The sequence below is a fragment of the Molossus molossus genome, unplaced genomic scaffold (assembly GCF_014108415.1).
Source record: "Molossus molossus isolate mMolMol1 unplaced genomic scaffold, mMolMol1.p scaffold_m16_p_1, whole genome shotgun sequence".
NCBI lineage: Eukaryota > Metazoa > Chordata > Mammalia > Chiroptera > Molossidae > Molossus > Molossus molossus.
This window is the reverse complement of record NW_023425344.1, coordinates 110527132-110549709: the sequence shown is the minus strand read 5'-3', so window position 1 is coordinate 110549709 and position 22578 is coordinate 110527132. Positions and strand designations below refer to the sequence as shown.

The 22578-nt window shown below is 40.4% G+C and overlaps 1 protein-coding gene across 1 annotated transcript in view; it reads left to right on the top strand.

Annotated features, from left to right (window-relative positions):
• MRC1 (mannose receptor C-type 1) overlaps positions 1–22578 on the top strand; it is a 92403-nt gene that overhangs the window by 56270 nt on the left and 13555 nt on the right. The window contains exons 13-24 of the mRNA XM_036277665.1: positions 29–156; positions 642–729; positions 1576–1720; positions 3243–3284; positions 4527–4690; positions 5758–5825; positions 7055–7155; positions 8028–8170; positions 8667–8781; positions 11692–11858; positions 14108–14210; positions 16947–17179. Coding sequence (XP_036133558.1) covers positions 29–156; positions 642–729; positions 1576–1720; positions 3243–3284; positions 4527–4690; positions 5758–5825; positions 7055–7155; positions 8028–8170; positions 8667–8781; positions 11692–11858; positions 14108–14210; positions 16947–17179 — 1497 coding nt within the window. The remainder of the gene's footprint in view (positions 1–28; positions 157–641; positions 730–1575; positions 1721–3242; positions 3285–4526; positions 4691–5757; positions 5826–7054; positions 7156–8027; positions 8171–8666; positions 8782–11691; positions 11859–14107; positions 14211–16946; positions 17180–22578) is intronic.

Sequence of the window (22578 nt, the reverse complement as noted above, 5' to 3'; positions counted from 1 at the left end):
AATAACTCCTGAAACCATCTCATTTTAGCTGTTTACAAAAGGAACCCATGAGAAGAAGACATGGTTTGATGCTCAAGATTTCTGTAAAGCTCTGGGTGGAGATCTAGCGAGTATCAATAACAAAGAGGAACAGCAGACAATTTGGCGATTAATAACGTAAGTATCTTTTCTACATAATACTCTTTTCTTTTGTTGACTTGGTGCTAATGATGTTGAGAAAGTGTTAATGATTCCGAAATGGTTGGCTTCTGTTGCTTCTTTGAATTGATATATCATATTCCAAATACATGGGTGCTTTTTCATCTAGTTTTATTTCTAAATGCCTTAATTTTATATAAATCCTGCGATGAGTGGCTCTAGAAACGTACGACACTAAATACATATTGTCAAATGAATAACCAGATAACTATCTTTCGGGGCTTTGTATTTACTTATTCTCAAACAGCGGCTTGATTTTAGGATATTTATGGGGTCTACCAAAATGCACACCTATCGAATAATGCTTATACTTAATCATTGAATCTCTTTATCTGTGTACTAACTAGTTTTTATTTTGGAGGTAACCTTCGAATTTGATTAGTCTTCATAGGTAACCAAACTTGTTTCACGCATAAGCCTTCTTCATGTCTTGTATATTGTAGGACTAGTGGAAAGTACCACGAACTGTTTTGGTTGGGCTTGACACATGGAAACCCTTCAGAGGGCTTTACTTGGAGTGATGGTTCTCCTGTGAGTGATTCGATTTAATATATCATTTTCTTACTTTATTGTGTAGTATATATTTTTATGATAGCTAGAGACATTTTGCTATGAAGAATAAATACTATTTTAGGCTTATTTATTGTGTCCCTGCCCCAGTATAGTTCTCCTATTCACCCAAGGTGAAATCATGTAGACCAGATGAAAGAAAACATAGGACACTCATTCTTGTAGTTTACGTAAAATAAGGAACTTGGGAATTATGGTATATTTTATGGATCCATTGATATTTGCATTTTATATATTATATCTCTAAAAAATAGATCATAATGCTTAGTCTAGAACCCTGTGGACCATGATTCCACATTGAAAACTCCACAGGGGACCTAAAGCCAGCCCCCCAATTACTTCCACTGTTCATTTTGGTAGACATCGGTAGCTTTGTTAGCAGTATGTCACAGGTCTGCTTCTTCTGTAAAAAGAATGAATACATGTCTTTATGCTACCCATCTGGTAAAGAGAAAGTTCCCAACATCACACTGAAATGTCATCCCTTAAGAACGGGTTATAAATGTAGGAGCTTGCTTTGCTAAGTTTTTTCTATGTATAAATCCCACTTTTGTGGCCCTAGAGCCATTCTACTTAACGAGAGTAAAGAAAATTTTAAAAGAATCAATAGCAGACTCTATTCAACTTCAAAAGTTTCCATGTAATGGAAGCTCTTTCCCATCCACGTTTCTAAATCTTGCTTCAGAAGCAAAGGTTCTGAAAAAAGGAAATGGATTTAAAAATGTAAATATATCTTTCTTTCCTGTTTGGGTAAATGAGTGGCATTGGGCTGATATAAATGGTGGCTATGTAATGTTTCTGACATAGGTTTCCTATGAAAATTGGGCTTTTGGAGAACCTAATAATTATGGAAATACTGAATACTGTGGAGAGTTGAAAGGCGACTCTTCTATGTCCTGGAATGATATTAACTGTGAACATCTTAAGAACTGGATTTGCCAGATACATAAAGGTATGATAACCCGTTCTTTCCTTTATCTTAGCTCGAAGGGCTAACCTCCTGACATCTCAATATCTTCCCTTTATTAGCGGAACCAAACAAACAAAATAAAAAAGAAAGAAACTGGCTGGAGCCATCATTTCACAGGATGAGAATGAGGTTGCTGAACACAGATAAATGTTCCAAAGGAACAGAAGATCAAAAGGCCACCCGGGGATCCTAGACTAGAGTCACGTCCTTGGGAGCAGTTCCCATGAGCTGTGCTTTCTGGCTTAGTTTCGACAGTGGTAGGAGCGGGTGTTTTACTCCGTGACCAGAGCAGTTACTATACCATTTCTTTTTTTTGAATGGTCACCCTTTGACCTACATTAGGTGAAAAATTTCCTAAGTCCAAATGTTCTAAGTATGATTTCTCAAGGAGATGTTCAATACAAAGAACAGACACCATTTGGAGGACCCACCATGTTATCAATGGTCAAAAAATAGCAGGGCATGCTATCAGTCATGACCTTGACTCAAGAAGTCCCACAGATCCAAGTCAGGCATGGAGGTCAGAGGAACCAGACTCTTATGTTTAAATAAAAAACCAAATAGACTCACCCTTGAACCAAAATACACATCAACTTGTTTTTGTAAACAGATAAAGGGAACCATGTTGCCTTCTGCTGGGAAACCTTGGACACTGTCTCAGACCTACTGCTAGAGACACAGTGTTGCTGTCTGACTGCTTATTTTTCTTACTCCTTCTGCTTAGAGAAGTGTTTTCAAAGTGGAGGAATCAGTAGTGGCCAGATTTTCTTGAAAGTTCTAGCTACAAATGGTTTTATTATGTCTTTTTTTCTTATTTATCATGAATACTTCTAGTCTTATGCATGTCGAATATATTAAACCAAAAGCTAAGTAACCTGAGTCCTCTTATCAGATTCCAACAGAGTCCAGATATATCCACGATGACTTGGAAAGAAAATTATTTAAATTTTAGTAAGACATACATTGAATAAAAAATAAGATTCTTTGAAGAAAGTATACTTCATAAATAAATAGTTCACATCAAATAATTTCAAATAATGAAATTTTAAGTGATTTCACAGCTAATTATGTGTGAATGTAAAAATAACATCTATTGAGCACCTTCGAAATACCAGTAACTCACACATCTTACCCACCTATTTACACATATTACTGACTCCCTTTTACAGCTGACAAAATTAAGAGTAAGCATTTGAAACCCAGATCTGGGATTTCTGATTCCTAAACTCATGTTCTTTCCTTTCTGTTCTGTGACATGCTTGCTGGGCCCAGAAGCTCCCTTTGGATTTCTGGTGGCTGCTATTGCACCTACTTTTTAAGCTCTTCACTCCGACTTCTGGTCTCCTCCTCCACCGCATGACAGGAGATTTGGAAAGTGGAAGCCAAGGGGCGTGGGGGTGGGGGAACAAAGAAGTGTTTAGCTAAATTGAAAACAGTGAAACTAGAAGAATCTATAATAGCCCAAGTGCAGCATATTGTATATTAATTTTGTTTTGTTTTCCAGGACAAACACCAAAACCTGAGCCAACACCAGCTCCTGAAGACAGTAAGTGTTTTCTTTTCTGATCTCCATATTGATAGCCTTTCTTCCCCTCTCTCCTCTCACAATGGAAAAAGTACTTGCCCTAAGAACGCAGAGAGCAGGAGTTCCTACTATCTTTGAGAACCTCATGCAAGTTTGGATCTTTCTCTGCAGACAGATGCTCAAGAGCGCAAGCATCAGGCAGTTGTTAGTACAATGCGTGTGAATGAATCAAATCCGAGAGCACGTGCTCCTTCTTGAGCGCATGTGTTCGCTTCTGAGGGCTGCTGTGACAAATTTCCATCACGTGGTGGCTTCAAGTCACAGCCATTCCTTCCCTGACAGTTCTGGAGGTTGGAAATAGGAATTCAGTGTCACTGGGCTGAAATCAAGGTGTTGGCAGGACCGTCCTCCCGCCCGAGGCTCAGAGTGAGGATCTATCTCCGTGCCTTCACCAGCTCCCAGAGCGAGCCCTGCGCTTGTTTCTGGCCCTTCCTCCATCCTCAGGCCTGCAGGGTGGCGTCCTGCTTTGCTTGTCACGTTGCTTTCTTCTTGGGCAGGCAGATCTCCTCTGCCTCCCTCTATCAAGTCACTTGAGATGACATTCAGGGCTCACCCACATAACCTAGGGAAATCTCTCCATCTCCCTTAACTTAATCACACCTACCAGGTGCCTTTTCTGTATAAGGTAACACTCACAGATCCTAGAGATTAGGATCTAGAGATCTTTGGGGCTCTAATTCAGCCTACATGAGCACAGAATCACAGAATCACAGAATCACAGAATGGTATGGTTTGGCGGAAGCCGTCGGAGCCCTCCTGCTTTGTGAATTCTTTGGTTCTCCCTTTGGACTGAAACACCCAAGTCCATCTGTTACAAACTCTTTGTTATAGTAAGAGGAACATTGCTTTCTCACAGCCTCCGCTCCTTAAACCTAGATCATCACGGGTGCACGGATGTAAATCCTTCCAGCTACGGGCTCCTATTGATGAAAGTAATGCCGGGAGTTCCTTTACCCAGTAGAGATACATGAAACTTAGTTGGGACGGGAAAGTAGAGTCTTAATGGAGTTGGTGGGAAGTGGCCATTGGCTTCAGGTAATTCAGTCTGTATCTGGCATAAGCATCCTGCTTATTTGGGGCTCTCGAAGTTGTAGATGCCTCTGATACAGCTACTCTGCCCTCTTGATTTCTGTGCACCATCCATACCAGATTCATGAATTCACCACAGTAAAATGTGTCACCTTTTTTAAATCAATTTTTTAGATCCACCAGTCACTGAAGATGGGTGGGTTATTTACAAAGACTACCAGTATTACTTTAGCAAACAGTCGGAAACCATGGACAATGCACGAGAATTCTGCAAGAAGAATTTTGGTGACCTTGTTTCTATTCAAAGTGAAAGTGAAAAGAAGTTTCTATGGAAATATGTAAGAACATGATTAATTTACGTATGGACCAGTGACGTGGGATAAGCAAAGATAATGCCTGCAATTGGTACCCTGTGGTACAAATGGTGCAATGTTAAGTTATGTGCTGAATCGGCACCTTCTAAGGTCAGGGGTAAAGATATAAATGCCGGAGGGGCTGGGGTGGGGTTGGGGGTGGGTGTTGGCCATAATAGAAGGGGTGATCTGACTGCTTGAATTTTCGGTGCAGAATCACAGAACCCAGAGGCAGTTTTGCCAGGATCCATGCCTCATGACTTTGAGTGCACTAATTTGATTTTCACAGATTGTAACTCCTGACTAGTTGTTTATATCAATCCTTTGTGTGTGGGGCAGGTTGATTATTAATCTAAAGATCGATCTTAGTTGGACCAAATTTTTAGTTAATAGATAGTACAGCTTGATTATTCATATAAAGATCTTTCTTGCTTGTACCAAAATTCTCAGCTAACAGTGAAGGTATAATTCATTTTTTTTCCAATAGTGCTTGGCTCAATCTCTCTCTTTAAAAATTTCCATGACATTCTTGTTTTTTTGCTTTTGTTTTTTGTTTTGCCAGAAAAGAGGTAGGAGAGAGAGCAGGAAAAGAGTTGAACAGTGATGAAGAAATAAAAATTCATTTGATTGCAAAGCTAGTAGAGAGTAGTCTGATTTCATCTTTGGAGATACACCTTGGATTGAAATTCTCAGGATATTTCCTAATATCGCACAAATATATACATGGGTGAAGAAGTCTTTCCTTAGGCACAGAATACCAAATGGCAACTTTGTTTAAAAGATGGTCTTCAACAACCGAATTACTAATAGGCATTTGACATTATAGAGAGTGACTTTAGATATTTGCTTTATAAATGCAGGTCGTTTTATAATGTGCATATTTTTCTTTTTATTTCTATGAAAAACATAACACTGAATATGCCATGGAATTTCTACATGAATCTCTTAGAAAAAGACCCTACTAGGCTGCCTCATTAATGTATAGGTTTTATTTAAGAATTTGCTTATTATATAAGTATAGATTGAACTCTATGTAAACTTCCATGTTTTAGGTAAACAGGAATGATGCACAACCAGCATACTTTATTGGTTTATTGATCAGCTTGGATAAAAAGTTTAGGTAAGTAAATAAAAATAAAATGACTTCACTTAAGATAGCGATCTGATAAACACCTAAGTTATTTTGAGGACTTTATTTTGCCGAATGCATTTTTAAAATATCCACCAGGGTTCTCAATCTAAAATTCATCTTTTAGAAAACCAAAAAGAATTACAATAATCCTGTTAAATATTTTCAGCATTCTCATTCTCAAATAACTAAAAATCTGATTTAATCGTGCAAAACTTCACCTGTCTTTGTTTTCTACTGCCATCACATGTTAGCGAATCTACTAAGAAGATGGATTATATGCATTTGAATACAGACTTTATTTTAAAAATTACGATGCCCACTTGGACTCCTTGGTGCACAGAACCGAAGGGTCCTTTCATGTTGCCTGACACACTGCTTTGACATCACAACCTTGAAAACCTGCTCTAACTGCATGAGACGCTTTCTCCTCAAAGGAGTGACTCGGCTGTTCTCCACTGGGTCCGGGGCCAGGACAAGCTGTGGGAGGGAGGACATTAGTAAATCTGGGGGTTTCTTTCCCTGTTCATTAATATACATGTTCTCAGTTTGAAGAGATTTGTCTTCCTGGCTCACGCTCAGATGTATGAGCCACACATGTTCCCTGTGACTATTATTGGCATTTCTGTGTAATGAGACCTAAACTCACACCCATTACTTTTTTTCCGATTTTTATTAATTTTTTTTTTATCCTCCTCTGAGGACATTTTTTCCCCCCGTTTTTTGTTCTTAGTCCTTTTCCAGTGAAATGTCTCTGGGTTTCTATAATTTATTAAAATAAACCTTGGTCCACATAACTTAAGAAAAATCAGAGTAAACGTGAAATTTAGAGAAAGAGACTCATGAGAAACTTCATATTCTCAGCCTCTGTATGGGTGGCTGTGTTTTGTGGGAATGATGCCTAAGAAGTATTATGGGAGGATATTTGCTCTGGCCCACTTCCAGAGTGATCGGCATCTCTGTTTCTTCTCCCCCTTCAAGACTAAAGGCAGCTTCTCCCAGGGAGACGGAGTAGCCAGGGCCTCAGGTTGCTACAGAGATGCACCAGAGGCACCAGCCACCTTGCGGGTTTTCCTACTAGTCTCTCTGGAACCTCTCTTCTGTTAGCTTCGCATCCTGTGGTCCCTTCATCTTGACTGACTTGACTGTTCCCACCACTAGCTGTAGTCAATCATTCTAATGGTTGGATTGTTGCTAAATGCCTGAATTTTGTTTTCCAGTTGGATGGATGGAAACAAGGTGAATTATGTGGCTTGGGCTCCAGGTGAACCCAATTTTGCAAATGATGACGAAAACTGTGTGGTCATGTATTCAAATTCAGGTAGATAATCTTGAATTTGCCTTGTGGTGTAATGTGTCCTATGCTACCTCTGTGAGCATAAAACAGTAACTTGTGCACGTAAGTCAGAAAAGAAGAGAGAATAAAGGAGAATTCTAATTTTAGCCGCATGATCATTAAATTTTTAAAGAGAATGGATGCTTAACATTTACTCTATTAAATGATACTTCTCAGTTTATGAAATATTTTTTTCCATATTTTTTGTTGTTGTTGTTCAGATAGAGTGGGAGGGAGAGAGAAAGAGAAACATCAATGTGAAAGGGACACATCGAGTGGCTGCCATCCGCACGACCCAACCAGGGCCGGGGACAAACTGCAACCGAGGTACATGCCCTTAGCGGAAACCGAACCTGGGTCTCTCCAGACCACAGGCCAATGCTCTAACCGCTGAGCCAAACCGGCCAGGGCATTGTGAAATATTTTTTTATGTTCTGATTTGAAGAAATTATTCAGAATGTTTATCTCTTTTATCCCTCTCTCATGTCTTGATCTGCAAAATGGGAATAATAACAGAACCTATATATTGAGAAAATTAAACAAAATAATACATCTAAAAACACTAAGTAAATGCTTGGTATATATAAAGTTTATTGTAACATTATTATCATTTTCTAGAACTGGCTATTTAGATAATGCATCTGCAATCCCAACAATGTACTTGGCTCATAGGAAGCTCTCTATAAAGTTGAGCCATCATTAGTTTAAGTGAGAGAGTGAAAGGGTATTGCAGTGATGCTTTGAGTCCTTGTATAAATTAAAGTGGAATGTAGTCTAAACCATGTTTGAGAACGCTTATAATACATGAATGCGTTTTTAAGCACGCCCGTCTAATGGAGCTATCTTGTTCTTCGCAGGGTTTTGGAACGACATTAACTGTGGTTATCCAAACCCCTTCATCTGCCAGCGGCATAACAGCAGCATCAACGCCACAGCCATGCCCACCACGCCCTCCGCCCCAGGAGGCTGCAAGGAAGGTTGGAGTTTCTACAACAACAAGGTAAGAAAAATGAGTTGCAACCTTTTGTTTTGGTACGTGCCCCTAGTGGGACCCAAACCCAGGACTCTCTGCTCCACAGGTCAACGCTCCAACCGCTGAGCCAAACCAGTCAGGGCTCGCGTTGCAATCTTGACATTGGTCCTTATAGGGAGAGTGACAATGCAAGTCTTTAGCTTAAAATGAACTTTTGCTTTACTTCGTCACTTGAGAAAAATTGTCCGCAAGAATAGGTGGAGATTCCCACGTCAAATTCTTTATGGAAATTAAGACCGTATATGAAGATATTATCCAAATAGTTGTACCCTTTGTCCCAAAAGAAAAAAGAGCTTTGCAAAGAAAGTTTGTAATGAAACAGACTTAAGTTTTTAGATGTCTATTTGGTTGGGAGGGAATTTATATTTAGCTATAATCTTCATAGATAATCTTAATGTCTTTCAGTAGTCCTTTCCACTATTATCTTTAGTTAATCCCTGTGGATCCTTTTCTTTCATCCCAGTGTATCAAAATCTTTGGATTTGTTGAAGAAGAAAGAAAAGCGTGGTCCGAGGCACGTAAAGCTTGCATAGCATTCGGAGGAAATCTGATATCCATCCGCAACGAGAGAGAGCAAGGTACGCAGTCCAATCCGTCGTGCATTTGGACATGTAATTTTCCTCACAAACTTATGGAATGTTGTGATAGTAAATTTTTGTTTGGGTTTTGCTGAGGAAAAATAAAGGGGGAAAAAATCAAGCGCGTATTTCGAATTGAAAACTGTTGTATTCAGTCGGAGGCGCCAGGCCGGGCACTCGAATCCCCTTTCCATGGTCAGAGCCGCTCTGGGAAGTAGGAGTGGGCACCCACTGTGTGCAGCGGAGGCAGGGGCCTGCTGAGCGCACAGTGGGGCTGGGAGTCAAGCTGGGTCTCAGTTTACATCCCGTTCTGTTTCCACCAAACCAGTTTGCTTCTCAAAGAGGCAAAGAAATAGAGTTGCTCTCGCAAGAAAATGAGAAGTTGCCGATTTCCCATTTACTGCTCTTCTAGTCGTGTTACCACGTGACTTTTGAGGACATGAAACTGATTTTCAAATGTGAACTTTGAACAAGTTGAGAAAAGCATTTTGATGAAGACCAGCGAGCAGCCGCAGCTCTGAAGGGGACACTCGCCCAGGCCACACAGCACACAGATTCACGGCGTTGCTGTCGGATGCAATGGGCTCGCTGCTTTTGCACCGACTTTCCCGGGCCACCTTAGCTGAAATAGATTATCAGGTTAAATTTGTGACTTGTCACCCTAAGGAGGATATTGACTAGCTGTAGGCGATTCCAATGACAATGACGATAAACTGATGAAGGGTTTGGAAACCGCAGCAAGTGGCCAGTGAGGAATGTTTGAAAGGTCCCTCGGTTTCACAGCCTAGAAAAGAGAGGATGTGGGTTTTCAAAGATCGTCCTGTGTGGCTCCAGAAGGAAGACCTAGAACCCATGAGTGGCAGTTATAGGGAACTACATTTAGGCTTAAATTGAGGAGGTCATTCTAGCAATTAGAACTGACCCAGGGGGAAGCTTCATGAGTTTTCTGAAAGGCTGGGAAACTGCTTAAACTGGAAGGAACTCAAATGGATGCTATTGACTAGTACATAGTGTGGAAGATGCTCAGTAAATATTTGCTGTACATATGGGTTGATGCAGATGTTATAGGCGAGAGATGTGGTCTGGAGAATTTCTAAGTTCCTTTTTGGTTCCAAGGTTCTTTGATATCTAAAATCACTTTCTGGAAAAAAAAAGATATATCTCAAAAAATGTAAGAAAAAAAGAAAGACAGTAGACCCCTGTACGGCACTGTCCTCAATGTTTATTTTACTTCGTCAGTGCGCTGTGTGCTCTCTTGGAAGACGTTGTGTGATAAACCAACCAAGCTTTCTGAGGACCTTCGACAAGTTCCGTAACTTGCCAGACACCAAAGGAAGAGGGTCAAACTATAGCATACAATAAAAAAACTTGTAAGAATATAGTCTTCGCATTTCTCTAACTAGCCTACCACATTTCAGGCTTTGCTACCCAGTAGAGAAACAATCATCGATCCCTCTCTTAACCGCAAAGAGCTGATTCCTGGCATAGCAAAATTAGAACCTGGGTAATACAGATGTGCAGAAGGAAACAATTTTCACATAAAATAACATTATTCCTGGCAAAGGAGGCATGCGTTGTTGAAGTCTTATTGTGGTTTTTGGCAGAAAAAAAGTCAGTGCTGAAATTTTTGGCAGTGGGCCTTCTCCACACTTCATTTCGAGTTGGGGGGGGGGTTAAAACTTATAATCTTCTTTTGGAAATACAACTGAAATAAGTATCTACCCATGCTCTTCTCTCTCTGTAGAGAATGTTAGCAGACAAACCTTTTTTTTTTTTTTTTTACCTTTAGTTAATTGAGAAATAAGCCGATCTCTGAGCAGGCTGGTCATGTCATCTACTGCTCTGCAAGAGAGGAAGCGCGGAGCAGTGGCCTCTCCAGGAAATTGTTGGTTCTTGAATAAGCAGATAAAAGTGTCTCTGCAGGCTTCTCTGCATTTTGCATTTTCTATTAGGGACTTAAGTGCATAGTCATTCAGCTTTCTATTTGCACTCAGGAGTCGAGTTTAAGCATAAATATTTAGAAGTTGTTGTTCTGTAGAATCGGTGCTTAAGTACCTAGGTGCCCACGGGTGCCAGCAGGTGCTGTTGCTGGCCCGGACAGCGGCTGCTATGGGAGCCATGGGATGGGCTCATGGCGTGGGATGGGCACGGCACACCGAAACCTTTACTGCTTCTGGATATTTCCAGCATCCCCTCTGCCACGGAATTGATAAGGAAGCAAGAGCCTATATTTGTTCTACATTCTCTGAATTTTTCTAGATCATGTCTTCTCATGATGTGAGCACTTAGCATCCGGGTGGCCCCTGGGTCCAAGCGCACTCACCGCACAGCTGCTGACCCAGAGGAGTTGGCTGCCCAGGGGCACTTCCAAACTTTTGGTTTGGCAAACGAAGATTGTGATCATGTGACAGCCTAAAGCATCTTGTTTTGATAAATAGTGTTCATTTTAAAAACTTTTCTGGATGAAGGGCCCTCTCTGCTCCCTAGTTATCCTAATCAGATTATTTTATTTATAGAAAGAATCAGGATGCCTGTGAACTCATAGAATGACTGGGCGTGCATTAGAAGAATGTACCCCTTCTGCAGGATTATAAGCAGCCACAACTCAGATCAGAGTTTGGGGTAGTTGTCAGGCTCCCTGTCCCAGTGCCCCAGTGCCCTTGGGCAGGGCACAACTTGTACAACTGTCTGTAATGACCCAGATAAAACCGAGACTTTTCAAAGTCCAAAGCTGAAGCAATAACACAATAGAAGATTAGAATGTGTGTGTTTTCATGGTACGTGCTTTTAGATACTAACAAAGACACCAATCACATGCTTGATATTTTGAAATGAATGTATTTTGACTATTTTTCATATTTTCAGTATTTTCCCCCAAAGTTAAAATTATCTTGTGATACTTTCTTCCAGCATTTATTACCTATCATATGAAGGACTCCACTTTCAATGCCTGGACAGGGCTGAACGATATCAATTCAGAGCACACGTTCCTTTGGACAGACGGGCGAGGAGTTCACTACACCAACTGGGGGAAAGGTTACCCTGGCGGAAGAAGGAGCAGTCTTTCTTATGAAGATGTAAATATCACTTTCAAGTCACTTCTCTGTCCCCTACTAGTTTCCTTAAAGTCATCATATTAGTGATTAATCTTCTGTGAAAAACCAACCGGAGTGCTTCTTGGTCTGATTCTCTCTTGCAGATTTTAACTGTCAGACTGAGCCAGCCTTGGTGGAAGGTGTGCACACTCGGTTAAGAACACTCCAGTGTGTGGGGGAGGGGCGGCAGTGAGGGATAGAGGAAGCCAACTCCACAGTGGGCCTGTGTGGTAGGCAGAGGTCCCTGGAACCCAGAGTTATCAACACTCTTTGCATCAGCTGCTCTTACACTCCTGTGGTGTTTGGGGTGCAGGTCTGGAAGCTACTATTACTTCTAAAGATGTCCTCCTCCTCCTCCTCCTCATCATCATCACTGAGCTAACATCTGTAAAATGCTTACTATGTGCCAAACACTGTGCTAAGTGCTGTAGCACATTAACCCAAGAGACAGATGGTTGCTTCTTTATTTTCCTACTTTTTTTCTCATATCATCGAAGTCAACGAATCAGTGCTAAATACTATACTAAGCATTGTGAAAATATAAGATTGTTTTTACCTTTTTTAATCAATTTTTTTCTTTTCATTAATTTTTAGAGAGAGAGGAAGGGAGAGGGAGAGAGAGAGAGAAACGTTGATGAGAGAGAACATTGATTGGCCGCCTCCTGCATGCCCCCCACTGGGGATCGGGCCCACAACCTGGGCATGTGCCCTGACCGGGAATTGAACTGGCGACCTCTTGGTGCATGGGTCAATGCTCAACCGATGAACCACACCGGCTGGGCAAGACTGTTCTTACCTTAAAGAAGCTCACACTTAAGCTGGACCACATGTAGTATATATAAGAAAGAAGACAATAAAGAAACTAAAATGCATACTTAGCTGTAAAGCTCATAGTAGTTCGGAGGGAAGAAACTTACTATGGGATGGATCTAATCAGTTGACACTTACCTGTGGAGCCCTTCAGTAGGTGGAGGGAAGGAGTATGAGAAAGAATCACTGGGGTTTTTGCTTTTGTTTTTCTCTCTAAAAGTTTAAAACATAATGGTCAGGGGAGCTTGGCAAGAGGACGGGAAAGCACTGTTAGGTGGGCAAGGTGGGTGGAGTCCTCTAGAAAAAGGCATAAGGTAGATTTGGTTTGGGATATTGCAGGCGTTTCACACAGAAAAGAAATAGGAGTAAGCTTTGACAGGTGGAAAGCAGAGTTTAGAGAAATTTAGATGCCCTGGGACAGAGTTTGGACTTCGTCAGAGAGGCAGTGAAAAAGGCGTGAGCAGGAAAATGGTCTGATCAAAACGACATCTTTGTGAGAACTAACTCAGTAGCTGTATGCAGGGTGCGTAGTCTTGGTGATGGGTACGTGATTCTCTGTGGAGAAATTCTTTGACTCCTCTTTACATTCATGAGGGTTGAAAACTTACTGAAGAAGTTAAGGTAGAATGGAGTAAGATAGGTTTTGCTTAGAAAGATTTCAGAGACGAGGGGTGATTTTCATGTAAAGGAAAAATAATTATTGCACAACGGTTTTGTTTTCAGAACATAAAGAAAAGCAGAAACAAACAAAATCTGTAATCTCACCATTCAATAAAAATATACTGTTAATTTTTCATTGATTTTATTCCTATACTTTTTCTTAGTGTGTGTAAAAAGGTAAAGTTTATATTTAAAAAATATGGAATCAAAACACATATACAGTGTTGTTATAATTTCAGGACTTAAAAAATGGAAAGATTAAATGTGGTTTGACAAAGAGAGTGGAAGAGAACTTTTCATATGCATTTTGTGGTGGAAACATGTTTATTGTATACAGGTTGTTAAGACTAGAGCAGAGACTTTGAGCCAGGAGAATAGCTAGGAAGGAAGATGGGGATGAGTGGAGAATCTTTGAAATGTGGGACTGGGGGTTCCTAATAGTTGAGGCTCAAGGCTGGAGGCAGGGAATAGACAACTATAGCTGTGTTAGCTGTGGATCAAGGGATTAATAAAATTTCCGATAGCAGAGTTTCTCAGACCTATCTGCAAAATGTATCCAACTCTATTTGGTTTTCAGTTAAATAGCAGGAGTTCATGGCGAGGGCTCCATGTGGAAAGTTGGTGCAGTGCATGGAGAGTCAGGATGAATCGAACATACTGTAAATGAATGAGGACAATCTTAAACTTTGGAGGTCTGGATTATTCATGAATTGATTCAGATAATTGCTGATTCACATTCCCTCTCCTCCCTAAATATACAGGTGGACTGTGTTGTTGTTATTGGAGGGAAGTCAAAAGAGGCAGGAAAATGGATGGACGATACCTGTGAGAGTAAGCGAGGTTACATATGCCAGATGCTTCCCGGTAAGTGCCGCCGAACCTCACCTGCCTGTAGAAGCTGGAGTATATGTTTGTGTGTGTGTGTGTGTGTGTGTGTGTATATATATGTATATATATATATATATGTATGTATATATGTATATGTATATATATATGTATATATATATATATTCTCTTCTGTTTTTTGCTGTGATGCTGTGACCCTTAAACTTCTCTTAAAAAAAGGCTTAATTTAAAAAAAAGATTCCCTTATAACACGTCAAGTTTGATTCTCATTTGAATCCATGTATGCCTTTGACAACGTGGGTGATATTTTCTTTAAATGATTCATGCGTGTACCCTCTCATCCATTACCAGGAAGTTCTGTGCAGATCAAATTTGAAGTTGAAACTCTAATTCTGTTAGAAAGAAAGTTGGGATGTTTGCCTACTTATGCTTTAAAAAAGAAAAAGAAGTCAGAGTAAGAATACCTCAGTTCAACTGGCAGAATTTGATACACACAACACATCATCTACACCATATGTGTGCTGTGTCTTTAAAAATGTAGCTACATATGGTGTGTTCCTTTTTTCAACTTAGAAAGCCTGACTATAGTTAAATGAATATAAAACAGGGTATGTGGATATTCACTGAGATTCCACATTATGGTTGTACACATTAATTATACTTTCTGGTGAAACTAGAATAAAAATGTCTAGCTGCACAAGACAATGTCAGACTAAGAAAATCAACTAGAGATGAGGGTTGAGGGTGGGGTGAGTTTGCTGTCATCCTGAGTTCAGCTCTTGGAGGATCAGTCTGAGTTAGATGTTACTTCTTCTTCCAGTAGTAAAAGTTTTTCCTACTTTCTGGGGAATCGGGGAACTAATGCCAGCTTACGACTCATGCCAGCGATGACTGAAAATCACTTCAGATACTTGCAGATGATTGAAAAGTATTGCAGACGTTCAAACCTTCTATTAACCCCAAAGCCAGGGCCGTGTCACCTCTCTCCCTGCCGTGTCACCTCTCTCCCTGCCGTGACGCACGGGACCAGAATCCCAGGCCCAGGAATGTCGTCTGGGCCTCTGTCCTTTGGGCAAAGTGGGGAGGCTCCCTCTAGGAGTGAATGACGACTCACAAGCTTATTTAAAAATCCTTTTCTTATTATTATAAATGTAAGTGATAGAGTATTTGCCACCAATGAAAGTATTTTGAAGGTTTTTGATGCCTGTAGGCTTAAGGAGAGGTCTTGATGTGAAAAGGGCAGACTATACAATTTTATAGACTGTCAGTTATGCAAAAAACCCTACTATGAACCGCCTTTAAAAAAAAGAACAAAAAGGACAATGAAATGGATCAAAATAAGAATAGTAGTTATATTTGAATAGCAGGAATAAGGCTGATTTTTAGTGCCTTCATTTATCGTATTTTTAAAAATCTCTCTTATATACAAATATATGAATAAAATATATAAGACATATGCAAATAAAAAGCTATTTAAGAATACATATGTTCTTTGTTGAAAATTTAGAAAATACTAAAAAAGCCATAAAGAGGAGAAAATATTGTCCATAATCTAATCTCTCAATATTTTTGTTTTTTCTTGTAAATTGTCCTATGAATGTTTTTATAAAGAAGCAAATTGGACAGATGAGCTGAGTTGTCTAGTTGTTTTTTTTAGCTTTTTCACAAGCCTCAGTAGCCACTTTAACGGTCCAAAATTTTCCCAACAATCTAAGACCAACCCAAGCTGGAGAATGTAACATTTGAAGGACCCTGGTCTGGGTCTCTGGATTCAATGATACTCTTCCGACACAAGGTGGCAGCAACAGCAGAAGAAAGGGAGGCTGCCTCCACCCGCTGAATCCCAGCCCTGGCCTTCCCAGCGTAATCAAAAGAAAGTGTAATGTTGTGTAGTGACAGAACTAGGCAGGTGGTGGATTTTGCTGTTCTATAGTGGAATAAGCAGAGAAGTGGCCAAGACAAAATCCATAGGCAAGGATATCTAGAACCCTAGACGAAGGGTTGGTGAGCTTTTTAGGTAGAGACAATTGTAAATATTTTAGGCTTTACAATCTCAGTTGCAACTACCCAACTCTGGAGATTGAAGAGAAAAGAACAGAAAGCCAAAATGACTGGCTTACAAGGGCTCCCGCCCCTGAGTCACTTTGGATAAGATGTGAGTTGCCCGGTGAAGGGCACAGGAAAGCGTAAGAGGAGAGTCTGCTCCTGAGATCAAGGGTAAAGGAGCCAGGGACTCGTGGATGGCTTTATTCCAGAACTCACACCTGTCTCTTGAAGGTGTGTTACCCACAGGAGGGCTTACATAGATACAAATACATGCAAAGTCACGGATAGAGTGGAACAGATGGGGTAGGGAGAGGAAGACTGTTCTTGACCTTGACATTTGACCAAAATGGGAAAATAAAGATTAGGAATGATAGGATGATAGATGTTCTTTCATCCAGATACTGGCTCTCATTGAATTGTTGAATTTGCAAGCCTTTTTTTTTTTTTTTTTTAAGTTCAGAAACTTGATTATATAATTTCCTTAATATTCTAAATACAGTTTGGAAATGATTTAATTCAATCAGGCGTACTGATGAAAATTAGAGCCTTGTTTTCAGGTGTGAAATGGCTTATGGGAATATTTTAAACACCCGATGGGTTGGATTTATGCTATTCTGATATTTGAAGTATGAAATATAGTAACGTGTGCTGATGCCACTCAAGTAATGTTCATTGATAATGCTAATGAAAATAATCTTTGTATTCCAGACTCTTCCTTGCCTAATTCTCCAGCAACAGTTCCAACAGATGGCTTTGTTAAATATGGTCAAAGTAGCTATTCACTCATGAAATTAAAGTTACAATGGCATGAAGCAGAAAATTATTGCAAGCTTCACGATTCTTCCATGGCTAGCATTCTCGACTCCTATAGCAATGCATTTGCCTGGATGCAAATGCAGACATTTAATGAACCTGTGTGGATCGGCCTGAACAGTAACTTGGTAAGATGTGGGAACATGTCTGACTTGACATGATTGATAAATTGTGATTGAATATGATTCTCTTTCTATTCATCCCGTTGAACACTTGTGAAGTGTAAGAAAGTGTGCCAGGGTATATGACTGATACTAACAGACAAGACCCAGTCTTTCGAATATCTAATGCCTAGTAAGCTAGTGATGTATGTCAGAATTTGAAGACTTATCTAACTTATATTAATTCTCATATTGCTTTTTTAGAATTTATCTTTACTTAGAGTTGATATACAATGTCATATTAGTTTCAGGTATATAGCAAGGTGATTGAACACTTTTATATACCTTGCAGAGTGATCACCACAATAAGCCTAGTACCCTTCTGCTACTGTAAAAAGTTTTACGGTATTGAGTCTATTCCCTATGCTGTACAACTACATCCCTGTGACTTATTTAATAACTGAAAGTTTATACTTTTTTTTTTATCCTCACTTGAGGACATTTTTCCATTTTTTGTTCAGATATAGTGGGAGGGAGAGAAAGGAAGGGAGAGAGAGCGAGAAACATCGACGTGAAAGGGACACATCGAGTGGCTGCCTCCTGCACGACCCAACCAGGGCTGGGGACAAACTGCAACTGAGGTACATGCTCTTAGCGGGAACCGAACCCAGGTCTCTCTGGACCACAGGTCGACTCTCTAACCACTGAGCCAAACTGGCCAGGGCAAAAGTTTATACTTCTGAATTCCCTTCCCTTTCCACCCATCCCTGCATCCCCTCCCTTCTGGCAGCCATCAGTTTAGTCTATGAGTTTGTTTCGTTTTGTTTGTTAGATTGCACATATCAGTAAGTGAAATCATACAGTATTTGTCTTTCTCTTACTGACTTATCTCACTTAGCATGATACCCTCTAGTTCCACTCACGTTGTGGCAAGTGATTTCATTATTTTTTATGGCTGAGTAATATTCTATTGTATGTATGTACCACATCTTCATTTTCCATTCACCTATTGATAGACAACTTTCATATTGCTTTTGAATATTGAAATTAAATTCTGCTTCTAAACAGTTCTATTTATTTATGTATTTAATATTTTTATCCTCACCCCGGGGCATTTTTGCATTTATCTTCAGATAGAGTGGAGGGAGAAAGGAAGGAAGAGAGAGAGAGAAACATCGATGTGAGAGAGACACACCGAGTAGTTGCCACCCACCGGACCCCAACCGGGGCCAGGGACAAACTGCAACCGAGGTACGTGCCCTTAGCAGGAATCGAACCCAGGCCTCTCTGGTTTGCGGGCCGACACTCTAACCGCTGAGCCAAACCAGCCAGGGCTTAACAGTTCTATTTATTAACTTATTTCTTTCTAGTGTCACAAATACGCCATGGGAATTAGGAAAGCAGGTCAGGGGTATAGTGGGTTGGCGATGAGGATACTTTTTATTTTCGGTGGCAAGCCATTCCAGAGCTGTTTTCAGTACTGACATCGTGGAGCCTCCATCCACGTGCAGGAAACTTCGTTGCAGTCAATTCCCTGTGTTCTCTGTTGGCAGAGAACGAGGTGGCATGAGAGATGAGCCACAGAACTCGGAGTGGTGATGGAGTTGCCAAAACATTCCTAAAATGAGTCTCTGATGCCCTGTGATGCGTCTATTCTCCATCCAGACATCCACTCATCCAGCTAGTCAAACTCACTCGTGGGGGAACCAGAGGTGTCAGCGAGTAAAGGAGAGAGAACACCAGAAACGTCACAGAGAGGGTATACAAAATGCCTCAAGAGGCAAGAAAAGGGATCACTTGTGCCACAGGAGAGGACCAGGAGAGCTTCTCAGAGAGAGTCAAGCTTTATAGATGTAATCTGGGATGGTGAAACATTAGGCAGGGGTACTAAGAAGAGAGAAAAGGATGGAAGGGGATAAAATGGAAAGTAGGTTGGTGTCAGAGTTTATAGAGCTTCTGATGCCATGAGGCAGACATTGAAATGTATGCTTCGTGCAATGAGTACTTCCTAAGCAGGGAAGTGAATGTTTAAAAGTAAGTAGTTCCACCATGATTTCTGTGATTACACTTAGGCAAGACATGTTTATATCTGCATTGACTCTATTTTAGTAATTAATTCACTTGATCGTTCATTCATTTTCTTCTTATGAGTTTAAAATAGGCTTTTATTTATTTTTAGGAAGATTAAATGGCCCTCTACTATACAAACATTTGTAACTAAAACAATACTATTGTTTTTCTTACATCTATGGGGTTAATGATTATATAAACATGATTTGATTAAACATGGTAGAGTACTACCAAATACCAACTTGAGAAACATATGCTCTTGGTTTTGTCATTAAATCTATAGTTATTGGCTTGGTAAATTAAATAATACAGTTAAAAATGGGATAATTGTTTGAATTGTTTAAAAATTCAATTTTCTGTGGTTAATGTTACATATCCTGTGTTCTTCTGCATTACCTATAAAATCTCATTTAGATGGTCAAAAGGATATTATTGATAAGTAATATTTTTGATGGTATCAATTAATTTTTATGTGGCCATGAATGTGTTTGACTACATGTAATAAAAATTAAGTGTGCAAATTGAATAAAACAATAAGCTTTTAAAATATGCCATCATATTTTAAAACTGGGCCAGTTTGGCTCAGCGGTTAGAGTGTCGGCCTGCGGTCCAGAGAGACCCGGGTTCGGTTCCCGCTAAGGGCATGTACCTCGGTTGCAGTTTGTTCCCGGCCCTGGTTGGTTGTGCGGGTGGCAGCCACTCAATGTGTTCCTTTCACATCGATGTTTCTCTCTCTCTCTCTTCCTCTCTCTCCCTCCCACTCTGTCTGAACAAAAAAATAGAAAAATGTCCTCGGGTGAGGATAAAAAATAATAATAATAATAAATGAAATAAATAAATAAATAAATAAAATATGCCATCATAATCAATTACAGTTGAAAGATCACCTAACTGGAAGGCCAGTCTTATGCCTCTCTGTTCTTTACCCACAGGACCTCACCTAAGTCGTTTGTCAATGGCCTGCTTCAACAGCCAAACAATAAGATTAGCTGAAATGTGTTTCTTTCCAGGGTCCATGAGTTCAGTGAAAATTATTTACATTTTATTATTATTTTAATGGTGATATAATAAATACTTTATTTGTCCTGGAGAAAAAACTTATGTTTTACACTGGAAGCTTACAAAAGAAGAGTTTCATAGAATATCTGGTCAAGATATCTGGTTAGGTAAACACGGTATCACACCCTCCCACAACCACATCAAAGTTACAACTAAACTACAGAACAACCATCATTCAAAACCGCCTGAAATCAAGCTGAATGGAAGTCCTACAACTACGGAATTAAAGCAGCAGCCGCATGGAGACTGGTAGGAGGGGTGGAGGTGGATGGGCTGGTCCCACACCACGTGTGGTGGATAAAAATGAGGAGGACACCTCAGCTGGGAAGGTCCTTCCTGAGGACTGAGGGATCACCGTCCCTCAGGGTTCCACTGCCAGGAAGAGAATCCCCATAACTTCTGGCTGGTAAAACCAGCGGGAACTGAGGCTCAGGGAGGCGAAAGCGGCTGGAGCCCCAGGCAGCTCCTTAAAGGGCCCGCGCACGGACTTATCGGACTCTCTCCCTCTAAGCTTGGAGGGGAGGCAGCTTGAGGGGCACCAGAGACATACAGGGAAGAACTGAGCTGTTTGGCACTGGAGCGAGGGCTGGAGAGGGGGCTTTCTCCGGGACAAATGTGCTGCCAGAGGCCTTTGTTCCTTTGGTGAGCCCTTTCCGGGGGCAGCAGACGGCCGCCATATCTGGGACTCCAGCAACCTGGCTCACACTGGTAGCCCCGCCCTTCTGACTCCCTGAGGCCCCGCCCCACCCAACTTTCAGGCCCACCCAAGCTGTTGCCAGTTGCTTAACCATAGGATTGGCCTGTCTTGGATCCTGCTTCAGGTTTTCCTAAATTCTTTCAAACAAGCAGTATCTGGTCTCAGCTAGCCCCATACCTCTTGTTAAGTAATACACAGAAACAAACACAGAGAGGCAGCCAAAATGAGGAGACAAAGAAACAGGTCCCAAATGAAAGAACAGAACAAAACTCCAGGAAAAGAACTAAGAGAAATGGAGATAAGCAACCTAACAGATGCTGATCTCAAAATACTGCTTATAAGGATGCTCAATGAACTTAGTGAGGGCCTCAAGAGCATTAAAAAGGACCAGTCAGAAATGAAGGAGGCACTAACTGAAATAAAGAATAATTTACACAGATTCAATAGTAGAGTAGGTAAAGCCAAGAAGCAAACCATCGATTTGGAATATAAGGAAGCAGAAAACAGCCAACCAGAACAGCAAAAAGAAAAAAGAATAAAAAAATGAGGATAGTGTAAGGAGCCTCTGGGACAACTTCAAGCGTGCCAACATTCGCATCTTGGGAGTGCCAGAAGGAGAAGAGAGAGAACAAGAAATCGAAAACCTATTTGAAACAATAATGGCAGAAAACTTCCCTAACTTGGTGAAGGAAACAGACATACAAGTCCAGGAAGGAAAGAGAGTCCCAAACAAGATGAACCCCAAGAGGCCCACACCAAGACACATCATCATCAAAGTGCAAAAGGTTCAAGACAAAGAGAGAATCTTAAAAGCAGCAACAGAAAAGCAGTTAGTTACTTACAAGGGAGTTCCCATAAGACTGTCAACTAATTTCTCAAAAGAAACTTTGCAGGCCAGAAGGGGGTGGCAAGAAATATTTAGAGTGATGAAAAGCAAGAACCTACAACCAATATTATCCTGCAAAGCTGTCATTTAGAATCAATGGCCATATAAAGTGTTTCCCAGACAAGAAAAAGTTAAAGGAGTTCATCACCACAAACTGTTATTATATGAAATGTTGAAGGGTCTTTTTACAGAAAAAGATAAAATATATGAACAAACAAAATGGCAATGAATACATATCTATTGACAATTAAATCTACAAACAAAATGGACAGGGAGAACAGAAACATTCTCATAGATACAGAGAACATTTTGTTGGTTGCCAGATGGGAGGGGGGTTGGGGGAAAAAGGTGAAGGGATTAAGAAGAACAAATTGGTTGCTAGACTGACAAACCTCAAAGAGAAGGGGCTTGGGGAGTGGGAAGAAATAAACCAAAGAACTTATATGCATAACCAATGGACACAGACAATAGTGTGGGAAAAAGCGGGATGGGGGTGGGAGTGGGGAGGAGGGGATCAATGGGGGGAAAATGAGGAACATCTGTAATACATTCAACAATAAAGATTAAAAAAATAAAATAAAAAAAGGGGAAAAAAAAGAATATGACATAGGTTTTCAAGTCAGTTTTCCAAATTATCTTCCAAGGATGTATTTATTGTAGTCTTCTTTTTTACAAAATGTTGCATATACTGAATTTGAGTTGGTAGAAATGATT